Source organism: Antennarius striatus, chromosome 14 (genome assembly GCF_040054535.1).
Source record: "Antennarius striatus isolate MH-2024 chromosome 14, ASM4005453v1, whole genome shotgun sequence".
Classification (NCBI taxonomy): Eukaryota; Metazoa; Chordata; class Actinopteri; order Lophiiformes; family Antennariidae; genus Antennarius; species Antennarius striatus.
In genome coordinates, this window is record NC_090789.1 from 6,364,314 (window position 1) to 6,377,059 (window position 12,746).

Below are 12,746 nucleotides of genomic sequence, written 5' to 3' on the forward strand. Positions count from 1 at the left end.
TCATTGGAAGGTCAAACACTATCTGGAGTGATTTAAAAATACACCAAACCAGACTTCACTACAATGTTAAATTAATGCAACACAACAATTATTGATACATCCCCCAGCAGTGAGGATAGAAGTCCGCATAACAGTATAGAATTATTGAATAGACATTTTGAGAGTTTGACAGCAGTAGTAAGCAGTGGTGAATGGGAATGAGGTGTTTTAGTCACCTTCTTCAAACGTAAAATACCTAAATCAACCATCTACATTAAAAAATTGGATTTGTATCTCAACTTCTAACAAGAACTTGCTGAACAACTTTTTTCTCACACTGAAAATCTTTGAGCGATATCTTTTTTAGAAAATTTAATGCTGCCCAGCAGGAGAAATGAGTCAAAAATGAGTCAAAAATACAAATTGAAAATTGAAAATTTTGTAAATCAACATAAAATAAAAAGAATTCTATTTTTCTTAGAAGTGCGCAGACATGTTTTGACATAGCATCACTCCTGCTAGTTTGATCGTTCTATTTTTGAAATGCAGTACTAAGGGGAAAAAAACATCAATCATTTATTACTCATTTTCAATTTTCTTTTTGTCTGTCTCTGTTGGTCTGGCACATCTGCTATACAAATAGCCACCAGCCTGTGAAAATGGTTTTGCACTTTTCAAAGTCTTAAATCATTTCCCCCAATTGAATATCTGCATTGAGCATGTCTGAATTCATTTGACACCAAATACATGTTTGTCTGCCATGAGCTTTTAAGGTGAGTCATTATTTTCGTGATATCAACCCTCCACACTGATTTCCAGTCGAGATCATATTGTTTTAGTTTCCTTTTGGTTAATTCATGAAATCTACTGATCGTGATCAATTAAATTAATGTTGAAATGTTGATATAATAGAAAAAGGGAAATAATTTTGATAAATCATTATGGCAAAATCAATCAAAAAAAGCCTTTCAGAGTAATTTTTGCCATTTAAAATATTAAAGTATGAAATTAAGAGTAAAAAAGATAAACGATTCAATTACTCTGTTTGAGTTTAGAATCAATATTTTCAGGTTTGTTGTTTTGCATGTTGCCAGTTTTGTCTAGATTAACATGAATATGTGAATATTCGGCAGCCTCTGACCAAAGAAAAGAAATTCTGCAATGGACAAAATATATTACTTTCTTCCTTTGTATATTGTATTTGAGTTCTCCCAGTTTGCTGCTGGAGAGACTGTTTATTTGTACGTGTATTGAATGTGAATTTGAAGGCCTGTTTTCACGTGAGTTGTGATGATTTGTGATTCCCCCCCCCCCAGACAAATTCACTTCAATGAGAAGAAGTGTGATATAATTTATGTGCTTCCTAAATAGCTTTTCTGTTCTTGCTGTGGCCTCAGTAATAAAAGTTGTCCTCTGGATCTGCCCAGTACAATCCCGGATTGCACAGGAGTTCAGTGTGAGTGGATGACGGGATACAGCATGAGTCGTTTTCATTCATTCATTACCTGTAGGATTGGTACTGATCTTCCACAAGTTGTTTAAGGGGGATTTGCAGGTGCAGAGTTTACATGTCTGTGTGATTCCTCACGGCCACCTAGACATGCTTTATAGAATATAATGCTATCCTCCATCCTATATGGAATCTCGATGGCTTCGTGCGCAGATATAAATCACTGTGATTGATGCGAAGGGACTTTGGATGAAATCTTTTCTTTCTATTTCAATTGCTTTTCAAATGAAGGGATAAAAGATTTGCTGGATGGATGCTGTGGAAAGCACATGGGGAATATAACATAGGGAAGATAAGCAGTTGCTGTTGAGGCATGTTGGGTCAGCAAAATGTCTTGTGTTATTTGGACATAACTAAATTCTGCAATGTTGAATTTCAGATTCCCGTCATTATTGGTTAGTATTGGTATTGTAGTGTTAACTAGCTCATGAGTTTAAAATAATCTTAATAAGCCAGTTAGCATCAGATGAAAATGCTTGTGCGTCTTTCTATTTTATCTGTTTGATAACCTGCCCATCTACCTTTGTCTTCCAGGAAGCAACATCAGAGAATTCAGGAGTCCACGGCCCAACAGAGGACAGGAAGGAGAAGGTGCCCAGCCCCCATCTCAGCCAGCTTGTGGTCCTCACTAATAGCGGGACTCTCTACGGCTTAGCACAGAGGGTTGTGGCCACTGAGTCTCTGTAAGTACATGCTTATAAATCCACATCATTACTTTAGAGTGATGGTAACTGAAAAAAAAATCACCATGGAATGAAGTACCATGAATCCAAATGGGATGAGGGCAGGTGTTGTTTCACGGTGTGACTTCCTAGCAGTGTGGTACAACCTGGCAGGTTAGATTTGTCAAAACATGGCCTCTGATCAGGTTAAAGTTCTAGCTAGCCTTGCCCTGAGGTCCACATGATTTTATTTGCTGGGTCTACACGACCAGTAGGTGTGTGTTTGCGTGTCACAATCTTTTTGTTTACACGCACACCAATGAAATTCGGGAAATTGAAAGGGGAAAAATGAACTACAACAGATTAAGAGACATATTTTTCCTCTGAATAGAGTTTACTGCATCTTTATGGTGGAAAAAAAAAGCATGTAGTCTCTATCCCAAAAAAATGCTGACTACACTCAATACTTTTGTACGAAGTTTTCTTGTATATGAGGCCGGCAAGGTCCAAAGAATAATCACAGTAAAAGAGCTAAAGTGCAGATTTGAAGATATTTCCTGGGTAAAATGTGAAAGGCAATGATTCCCTTGGGTCAAGAGAAAGAGATTTATTCAGATCAGAACTGCAGGATAAGGTTTTCTGTCTGAAAATGGACTCATGTTTTTTGACTTGAAAGGCAGCGAGCCTTAGCGTGTATTGTGCAGCCCTCTGATGTCTCCAGTGCTGTTTTTAAAAATCATTTCGACAAAAGAAGAAAGCTGAGACATTAGTACTGGAAGGTGCGCCTTCAGTTGTTCTCTGTTCTAGCTGATGTCTTATTTATATAAGCATGATCAGATAAGTGTGAGCTGCAAGATGTGTTTTTTTTTTCCACCACACTACTACGCGTTGCTGAGGTACACACATGCTGTTCCAGTTAACCTTAATGTGATTTTCTTTGCTCCATGAAAAAGAACAAAAGTCCGTGGGCTCTGTTATAGGATTCCGGCTGTGTTTAATACGGTGCTCTCAAGCTTTATAACAGTCAAATAAGAGGTACAATTTGGAGGTCGTTCATGGACTCGAGTCTTGATTTTGATTATTTTTTTTCTGTTGATCTGTGCTGCCACCATGATGTGTTGTTCAGTCCTCTACTGCACTCTCAGTTCGTTCTTTAGTGTGCTGGAACACATTAGAGATATCGATTAGGCCAAGTCAAAAAGTCTGTATTTAATCAGAGATTAATTCACAGGAAAAAAGGGGATAAATCTGCCTAAATTCATCTTTTGTCCTGTTTTTGTCTGCCATTGCTTTTGGCCTCTATTATTCAAACCTAAGTCCAAAAGAAATTGCCCTTTCTTTTGTCTGTCATAATTTATACCTTGCTTTGTGAGGTGAGAACTGATAATTTGTAGTAGTTTTTACAAAGCACAACATAACTATGGGGTTGGCAACTGATTTATGAAGTGATAATACATTATTCTGTATAGCTGCATTTAATCATGCACGACCAAAATTCATATAAAATTCTCCGAGGTGAGCACTTGCACACAAATATTTCCAGGCTGTGCAGATAAACATAACTTACCATATTATCATAATAAAAAGGAGCAACAAACTAACAGTTAAATAAGAGGTCTTCTGACAAGGCGATGGCCTTCAGTCCGTAGGGGGCACTGTTGATGGACCAGTTGAAAAAGGATCAACTCTCACCGGGGCCCTATGCTGATCTGTGGAGACAGCTTTGGGTGAAAATCAACAAGAGTCAGTTTGGAAAGCTGACAAGAAGAGTGATATTCTGCCAGCACTTGAGCCCACAAGTCCACAGTGGTGATGGCTGCCATCCAGGAATGTGGATTAAATCTCATCCAGCACCCTGCCTCTCCATCTGATTTGGCGCACTCAAATGACTACCTTTGAAGAATGAGCTGAGCCGTCGTCTTTGCTTTTTGGACTTTGTTCATATGTGGACCGATATCTGGAGGTCCAAGATGCTGACTTGTAGATACGATCACAAAATACCCATTTTCCACTGGACTTAAGTGTTTTACATTGGATGAGACTTTGTTGAAAAATAAAAGTGCAAAAGGTTTAATAAAATAAAATTTTGGCTATAAAATTAGTATAGGCGACCACCAAGCTGAATTAAATGACTCTCTGTTTTTCTTTTAGTGTATTTCTTGCCGAACAATTTGAATCCCTCCAATCCCACCTGGACGCAATGATGCCTGCAGCCAAGAAGCCCTTCCTCCAACAGTTTTATTCCCAGGTATTTTTTACACCTTCAATATAAAGAATGTGCATTTGCAGTTCAGGTAGGTTAATACTGAACCGTTCAATTATGACCAACTTAGAATTAACATTTCCTCAGAAGATGTTTCAAAATGTTGACATTGACATGTCCATGTGTTCTACTTGATCTCTTTCAGACGGTGTCTACAGCCAGTGAACTCCGGAAACCCATTTACTGGATCGTTGCAGCCAAAGCTATTGACTATGAACAAATGCTGCTGCTTATGGCTGGCGTTAAGTGGGACGTCAGGGAGATTATGTCACAGCATAATGTTTACGTGGACGTCCTATTAAAGGTAAGAGTTACTTAAAATGATGAGAAGAGACTTTTTAAAGTAGCAATAATTGTTATTTTTCACTGCTGGGGGGTTAGAGGAGACTTCTTTCTTTTCTGGTGTTTTTCTCACCGTTTTTGAAAACAATCTCGGTTATCCTGTTGACATGTGTCCCATTTACATAAAGTATCGCTCCACATTATTTCTTTTTAAGTCAAGCGCCTTGTCGCTCCCTTGAGTTCGAACTCATTCTGGGATTTTTAATATCAATAATTTGGGAAGGGTTGAATAATTTACAACAAGAGCAAGCTGTTGCATACAGATCTCCGCTGAAATTTCAGCATTGTTAAAGATAATAAAACTCAACAGACACACATACTTTTGGAAGTTTTCCATTTCATTGGTGTCTTATAGCCACTTTTCCCATTATACATTTTACATGAAGTGAGAGGGCACACTGCACAAGATGGGGACAGAGGGGTCTGAGGTGCTTGGGGTCTGAATAGACCAGCACCAAAGTAGGATAAATTTCCATATTTGCATCGTACATCCCACATAAATAGTCATCAGGGTTGAATCCCCTTTAAGAACTTGCTTTTGTAAAATCCTAAAATCTTTTCAAGTTATCCAGCTAATCCTAATTTATTAATTCCATTAAGTAAACTGTCTAATGGGAAAACTTCAGTCTGGTCTGGTTTTAATGCTGAGCTATGTAAAAAGCGTCCAGCTGATGAACTGATATGATGTATATTGCAACTAGCATGTACTTTTCTTCATCAGACTCTAATAGCCTCCTCTGTCAACTTGTCAGATGGACATAATTCATATGGATTTTGTTATGTGCAACGACTGAAACATTTTGTTGTACTGCACTCAGGAGAATATTTTATTCATGATTTCAGGTTGATCACTAGCATTCAAGAATGACATTGATTTGCATATAAAGTGGCAAGGAAATGCAGCGCCTGAGAATTACTTCATGACAGAATGCTGTAGTCAGAAACTATTGTAGTCTGTTTGTGAATGAATAGCATTTCATTCTTGGGTGCAAAATTAATAGCAGTTATTCCCACCTTAAAGTTCAGGTTCAATTTTAATAAGATGCAGTTTGAATTAAAGCCCTCAGATTTTATATATATATATATATATATATATATATATATATATATATATATGTAATACACACACACGTATACCATACATTTGTAAGCACAGACAAGAAAACCACATTGCAGCGACACATTGATTATATTTGTAACTGTCCTTATATAGTGAAATTTGTTCCCTTTAAAAGGCATCGTAATGGTATATTTTGATCAATAATTGAACAGAGTGCATTGGGTAGACAGGGAAGGCACAGCAGAGCCAAAACCCCTACCTGTGCACAGAGAGGACCAAAACATGGTACAAATGTAGCTGTGAAGACGCCTGAATGCTCTTCATCTTCCTCTGGCTTATTTCCTCTTTAGTCTGTGGGTGAAATTAAAGAGGAAACATTTTGTAGCTATCACGTCCTTTGCCACTGGTGTCCTATAAATGGTGAGTATATTTTGCAAGAGGTCTCACAGGTCATTTTGAAATTTATGTTAAAATAGCCATAACAGATGAGCTGCAATAGCTTAATGCAACCTTCACAAGCAAGACTTCGTTTTAACATTTCTTTCCATTGTCAGTTGAGGACATCGGGATGTTATATGGAAAAGTCCAGACTGGAGAGTCGAAAGAAAAGTTCTGTCTTAATTGGTTTTACGTACTTCCAGCACAACCAGAGTCTGCGGTCAATGTTGAGTATTTTAGGAATCAGGATACAAACCCCTGTTGCGTTTATTCTTCATAGACTGTCAGTAAATAGAACATACACCTCCGAGCCCTCAGCGAGTTCAGCTGCGTTGTGTTCAGATAGGAGAGGTAAATGGTGGGAATTATCTTGGAACACAGAGCTGAGAGTGAGCCAGAGGAAACATATCTGTTGTTTCTCATTGAGGTTCATTTCATTCATTTTCCCAAAGATGTATCTCTAGGTTACTTGTTCCAGATTGTTTATTGTGTTCCTAAATATCTTCATCTATATCTATGTGTACACAGCGTATCATTCACAAGCTAATATTACATCTTTATAAAAACTGACTGACAGAAGACTGGCAACACATTTTTTTCCCAATGAAATACAGTCACCTCTTGGTACTACTACTGTCTATACTGGGCTAACGTGTGCTTCGTTTTTGCTTCTCAGGAGTTTGAACAGTTCAACAAGCGTCTGGGAGACGTTTCCAGACATGTTCGCATCCCGCTGCCCGTGTCCAATGTGTTGTGGGAGCACTGCATCCGCCTGGCAAACAGGACCCTGGTAGAAGGGTAAGACAACCTGCATGCGGAGGATGTGTGCAGCCCCTGTCATTTTTGTGTGTGTTTTTTTTTTTCTTCTATGGGTCACTATGACTTATTGTTAAAATGTCTGCTGAAAAATACAATTTTGTGTTGCACAATAGTTCCCCCTTGTCCTTCTGTACCACACCGACTCCTGAAAGAACAGTTTGATGTTGTTTGTAGTTGATTTCAACCATTATGTCAATCTGTCTTTCAATATTGGAAAAACATTTTTTTAGAGGTTTTTAATGGATGTTTTAGTATGAGAACAGAGAACAAGTTGAGGCATGCCTGATTGCAGTTCCTGTACTAATGTATTATGGACTACTCTGTACACTCGGTCTATTTCTATTTTTCCTGAAGATGAGATAGCATCCATCACTTTATGTTCAAAAACATATTTAATTAAAACTGTTGTCTGATATAAGAGTTAAAAGCTCTGAAGGTTAAAATTGCTGTCAGTGTATTTGCTATAAGTGCACACACATTTTATGGTAATTTAAAGTCTGGTAATCTGTGGAACTGATATGTATTGTGTAGAAGTTCTTTCCTGATTAAATGCATTTATTTATAACAGATGGTTAAAAAGTCAGCAGCTCACCCATGGAATATAACACACTGAATTATTTATCACTTGTAGGTTTTGTAAAAGCCTCAGTTAACATTGGGTTTTGTTCCTGAAACGTGTATTTAGATGATGGCAGAACACCTCAAGTTGATGCTGCAAGGAAAAAAGAAGTGCACTGAAGAAACTCATTTTAGCATTATGAAATATTGTAAAACATTAATGTTACCGCACCAAACAGAGTCCAAACATTTGGAATATCTTTATTCAGTGTGCAGACTTAAATACCGTTCCTAAGCCCACCACCACAGTCACCAATCACAGCCTCTCTGGGGAAACTTTCAGAGATCCTGGTCGAGGAGGAGGAGAAATAGTTTACCTCTTTGTGTATCTGGTTTCTCTCTGTGTTTATCCCTCAGCTGAACATCTGCACCTCATAAATTCCAAAAAGAAATTTAAAAAATCGTGTCTCCAAATACAATAGGGAACAGGGGGAATTCTCTACAGCACAGTAGAAACCTTGAGACTCTGTTTACTGATGTCTTTGGAGTCTTTCCCCAGGACAACCTCCTTCTGCCATCTCCTCATTTAGACAAATTCTGACTTCTTTCTCCAGCGTCGCCGAAGGCCCATCGGTGAATGGCATGACACAGGGATTTCACGAAAATAGAACACTCCTGACACATCCTTTGTGAAGCATTTCACCACTGTCACACTTGTAAGCAAGACACTTGGGCTATGATAGGTGACAAAACGCCTGGGTGCATTTTTTTTTCTTGGCATCTGTATCCCCAACGTGTCTTAAAATGTGCGAAACAGGCTTTTCGAGTAGAGATGCAATTTCAAAACCACACGTGATCAAACAGCCAGACTTACGGCGACACGAAGGCAGTGCAGCTTGATGGTGGAAAGGCGAATCCTGAACAGATAACAGTTTATCACGAGGTTACGGCTATTTTATTGGGGAAAAAAAATAAATTCTCATCTTGTTTAATTTGTAAAACTTGTACACAGGGAGTTGTTAGGGTGGTAATGACAGTCGAACATAATAGTTAATGTCAAAACAAATGCTTGTAAAATCGTTTACTGCTTGCCAAGTGTTTAAAGAGAGAGAATGTTGGACTAAACGGGGGGATTTGGCCTCACCTAACAAGTGAAGGAATATGTTTCCTCCCAACACATTTGCTAAAAAGAACTTTTGAGCCCTTTCCAATGAAAAAAAAAAAAAAAAAAAGGCCCATTACGGCCGCAATGCTCTTCGAATTTCAGCTGCTCTTACAGACTTCTGCCATCTGTTTAGTTCTCCCTCCACACATATCAACACAGACATTTCCCACCTCCCCTCTGGAGCTCAAAGGCAGACTGGTCATGTTTGTTTGTTTGTTGCATCCGATTCGCTCAGACTGTTGTTGCGATTCCACTGCCCAGCGTTGGTCTCCCCACGAAAGGCTGTTAGCATTTCGGGCCGACCCTCAAACACTTGATATCAGACTCGGTCATGAGCAGCAGAAAAGAGGAAGAGAGAGGGTGAGGTGGAAAATGTGCTGTGTGGTTAACGTTCTGACCTGCCAAACACATGAAATGCAGACAGGAACACTGAAATACATGTACTGGAAATAGATGGAATACCAACAGATGTTTATTTGACACAATATTTGATTCACACACATTCATATTCAGTGTTTAACTGCAGTTGGTTATGAACACAAGCATAAAGCACAAACAAGATGAAAGGAAAAGACAGAAACACAAAGTGTTTGCATTAAATTGCATTGATATTTCTTTGCTGCTTGGATTTTTGCAGTTTTCATATTTACTCAAGTGTCGTTGGGAAAACTTTCTCATTCAACAGAGGCAAGTTTTATTTTATGAAAGTAAACCTGCAGCCAAAACCTCTGATGATTTTCATGCATCTAAAGAAACACAACACTGTTCATAACTGACTTGCTTTCCAGTCACCCCACCCTTAACCTGAAGAATTTTCTTGACGCTTGCCTCATCTTAACACCTCTGTGTTTTTGCCATTTACTGTAGCTATGGCAACGTAAAGAAATGCAGCAATGAGGGACGTGCATTGATGCAGCTGGACTTCCAACAGTTCCTCATGAAGCTGGAGAAGCTGACCGATCTCCGGCCCATCCCTGATAAAGAGTTTGTGGAGACCTACATCAAGGCTTATTACCTCACAGAGAATGACATGGAGCAGTTCATCAAGAATCACAGGGTAAGCATGAAGCACACTGGTTCTAATCAAAGCTAAATATGAAGTTATTTTCGTGTTTTTAATGGCTATTCTGTGTATTTGTGCAGGAGTACTCTATGAAGCAGCTAGCCAATTTGGTGAACGTGTGTCTGGGTTCGCATATAAACAAGAAGGCTCGTCAGAAACTGTTGGCAGCCATTGATGACATTGACCGACCCAAGAGATAGAAAGATGTCAAGATCACTTTCCGAATACATCAAGCAGCCATTGAATGGAGAATGCCTAACTGCTCAGTGTAGAATATAATTTTCTGTCCAGAGCAGTCATTTTGTACCATTTCTATGTTCACCAGACGCTAAACATCAGTTGAACTGCAGTAATTACGAGGTCAAAAACACAAACAGGCACTTGTTGACCGCACCTCATGTGAATGGAAATAAAGACTATATCCAGTGTGCCTCCAGTAAGGACATATTGAGTTTGTTTTTCTGATTAGAAATACAAGAACAACTAGTGTGGAGTAAAATGCATGTGGAATGCGGTCAATTTCTGACATGACTCCGTCCTTTAAATTTGACTGTGGCACAACATTGACAAGTTTTGTGGTGCATACCAGTTACAGATCAAGGAACTGTATGTAGTTATAACTCATCGCGATCTGAAAATGACGATGGCTTGTCAAGTGCCGTCTGATGGAGATGTAGTCCCATGATTTATTAATCCAGCTCGGTGTGTTTGCTGTAAGTGACTTCAGAGTACTGGTTGTGTCTGACTAGATGCTCTGCTTGTTTTATTTTTTTTGTCCATGAATGAAGATGATGATCATTCTAATCGTAGTAGTAGTGATAATAATAGTAACACAAGTAACACAATTCCCAATTCCCTAAGGGAACCCCCAAATGGATCAATGAAAATAAATAGTAAATAAATAATGGACGAATAGCGTTAATAATTGAATTATGTCTAATCCAATATACACGATATTATTATTGTGTTATAATTTTTTTAATAATATAAGATTTAGAATTATGCTGTAATATATTTGCACAAGCTGACATTATTTGTTCACATTTGTCGTATCAGAGGAGTTAATGAGATTAAAGTCTTCTCTTTCACTTTGTCCTCTTGCTCAGCAGTGACACATTTATTTCCTTTAGCTTTGTGCATTTGGATAATTATATGATCACCATATGAGCTCCTCCCCCCACCATTCATCTCCATTATTGATTTATTGGGAAAAGAAAACTGAATGTTAAGTTGTTGATATAGCTTCATATTTTGTGTGCAACTATTCCAAGAAGAACACTGTAAATGTGAATGTTTTGAACAATGTCTGTATTTATTTCTTTCCTTTATGTTGTGTTTGCATTTTATATAATTGCAGGAATTGTACTGTGCATTTATCACATCCGTGTATCTTGTAACTTATGAACTTAATATAATATCAATATTTAAAAAGATTATCAAATCACTAAGATTATCAGTAAGAGTTAAGTTCACAGTGAAAATCAGTAATCAGTATGTGTAGCTGTACGTTGAAACACAATGATACTAACACAATAAACAAAATTCAGTAATAATGGGCTATAATTGTGTTACTTTAATTCATATTGTCCCAACAGTGCCATAAATAAACTGCATGATCCATAAATCATGTCCAAAATTTAGTCTCTGCTTTGGCAGCTTTCCTCCGGTGGCTGCCTCCATTCATCAGAACATATGTTACCTTTTCGGCAGCGCCGCTGACCATCCTGATGATGGAGCTGGATGCTGTCGCAGTAATTAATGCTGCTTCCCGTGTGGTTGACCAGGATCAACTGAAAGAGCTGTGAAGGATTCATTCCAACTTTTCAGAGTCACTATTTTCATTAGAATGCATGAATGAATGAATGAGTCCTGCTTAGACTACAATTAAAAAGTAAAGTGAAAGAATTGACTTCCACAGAAGTAATATTCTAAAGGTTTTCATGGTAAAATAAATTAAACCAAGTTATTTAAATTTGTTCATCCACTTTCACACTTGTAGTAACCACTTAAAAGAAACTAAAACAGTCAAAACAAAGAATATTTCAATCAATGATTCCATCACACAAGTCAGTACTGTAATTTTAAAAAAAAAAATTATAATCTAAAAGTGAAAAAGGCTTAGCAGCATTTTCCATCATGGACATAGCCTTGACAGACAGACAGATAGACAGATACTTTATTGATCTGGAAGGAAATCATCCCGAGATGACAAATGAAGTCGCTGCAAGTTTTGTCAATTTATGGGTTTGGAGGGCACTGACTGAACAGCTGACAGATACTCTATATTCCTCCAAGAGATTTTGGACACTGGTGGTGGTGATGGCTGATGAATCTGTTGAGACTAAAAAGGCTTAGAAGGATGATGATGAAGTTGCTGGTGAATGGTGATGTGGAGGTGGAGGCTGTGCATAACGATAGCAAGAAGAAGTGAAAGGAGAATCTCAGTTAAAACACAGCACTTTAAACCGTTACATTTACATTTAAAAAAGAATTTCTGCATTGTGTTTCTTTCTAATTTTGTTCAGCTCTCTGTAATTAAACAGTACAATATATGGCATAAAGTCTTTAAAGACTCCAGGAAGGAGAAAGGGCTTTGGAGCTTGTCTCAGTAAGATGGTAAAAGAAAGAGGGATCGTCTTTTGCCACGGTGCTAAAATAACACAATGATGGTGTGAAGCAAACAACGGCCTACCTGATAACCTCTCAGTGTCTCACTCTGAAAGAGCAGAAAATCGAAAACTGTAACCAGGGAACTGTGTACAGATTTGACCCCCCCATAATGACACCTGGGTGTATTCACAGAGCTTTTCATTACTTATTGATTTAGCCCTGCAAACCTGCAAGGAAAATGGTTCATGTACGTAAAGAGATCGCATATTCTATATCT

The 12,746-nt window shown here is 38.1% G+C and overlaps 1 protein-coding gene across 1 annotated transcript in view; it reads left to right on the plus strand.

Annotated features, from left to right (window-relative positions):
* The window catches only part of vps50 (VPS50 EARP/GARPII complex subunit), a 72,406-nt gene extending 60,515 nt beyond the window's left edge, over nt 1-11,891 (plus strand). The window contains exons 23-28 of the mRNA XM_068333442.1: nt 2,024-2,172; nt 4,303-4,399; nt 4,560-4,718; nt 6,931-7,052; nt 9,664-9,853; nt 9,940-11,891. Of these exons, the coding sequence (XP_068189543.1) occupies nt 2,024-2,172; nt 4,303-4,399; nt 4,560-4,718; nt 6,931-7,052; nt 9,664-9,853; nt 9,940-10,059 (837 nt within the window). The 3' untranslated portion in view covers nt 10,060-11,891. The remainder of the gene's footprint in view (nt 1-2,023; nt 2,173-4,302; nt 4,400-4,559; nt 4,719-6,930; nt 7,053-9,663; nt 9,854-9,939) is intronic.
* Nucleotides 11,892-12,746: the final 855 nt, after the last annotated feature.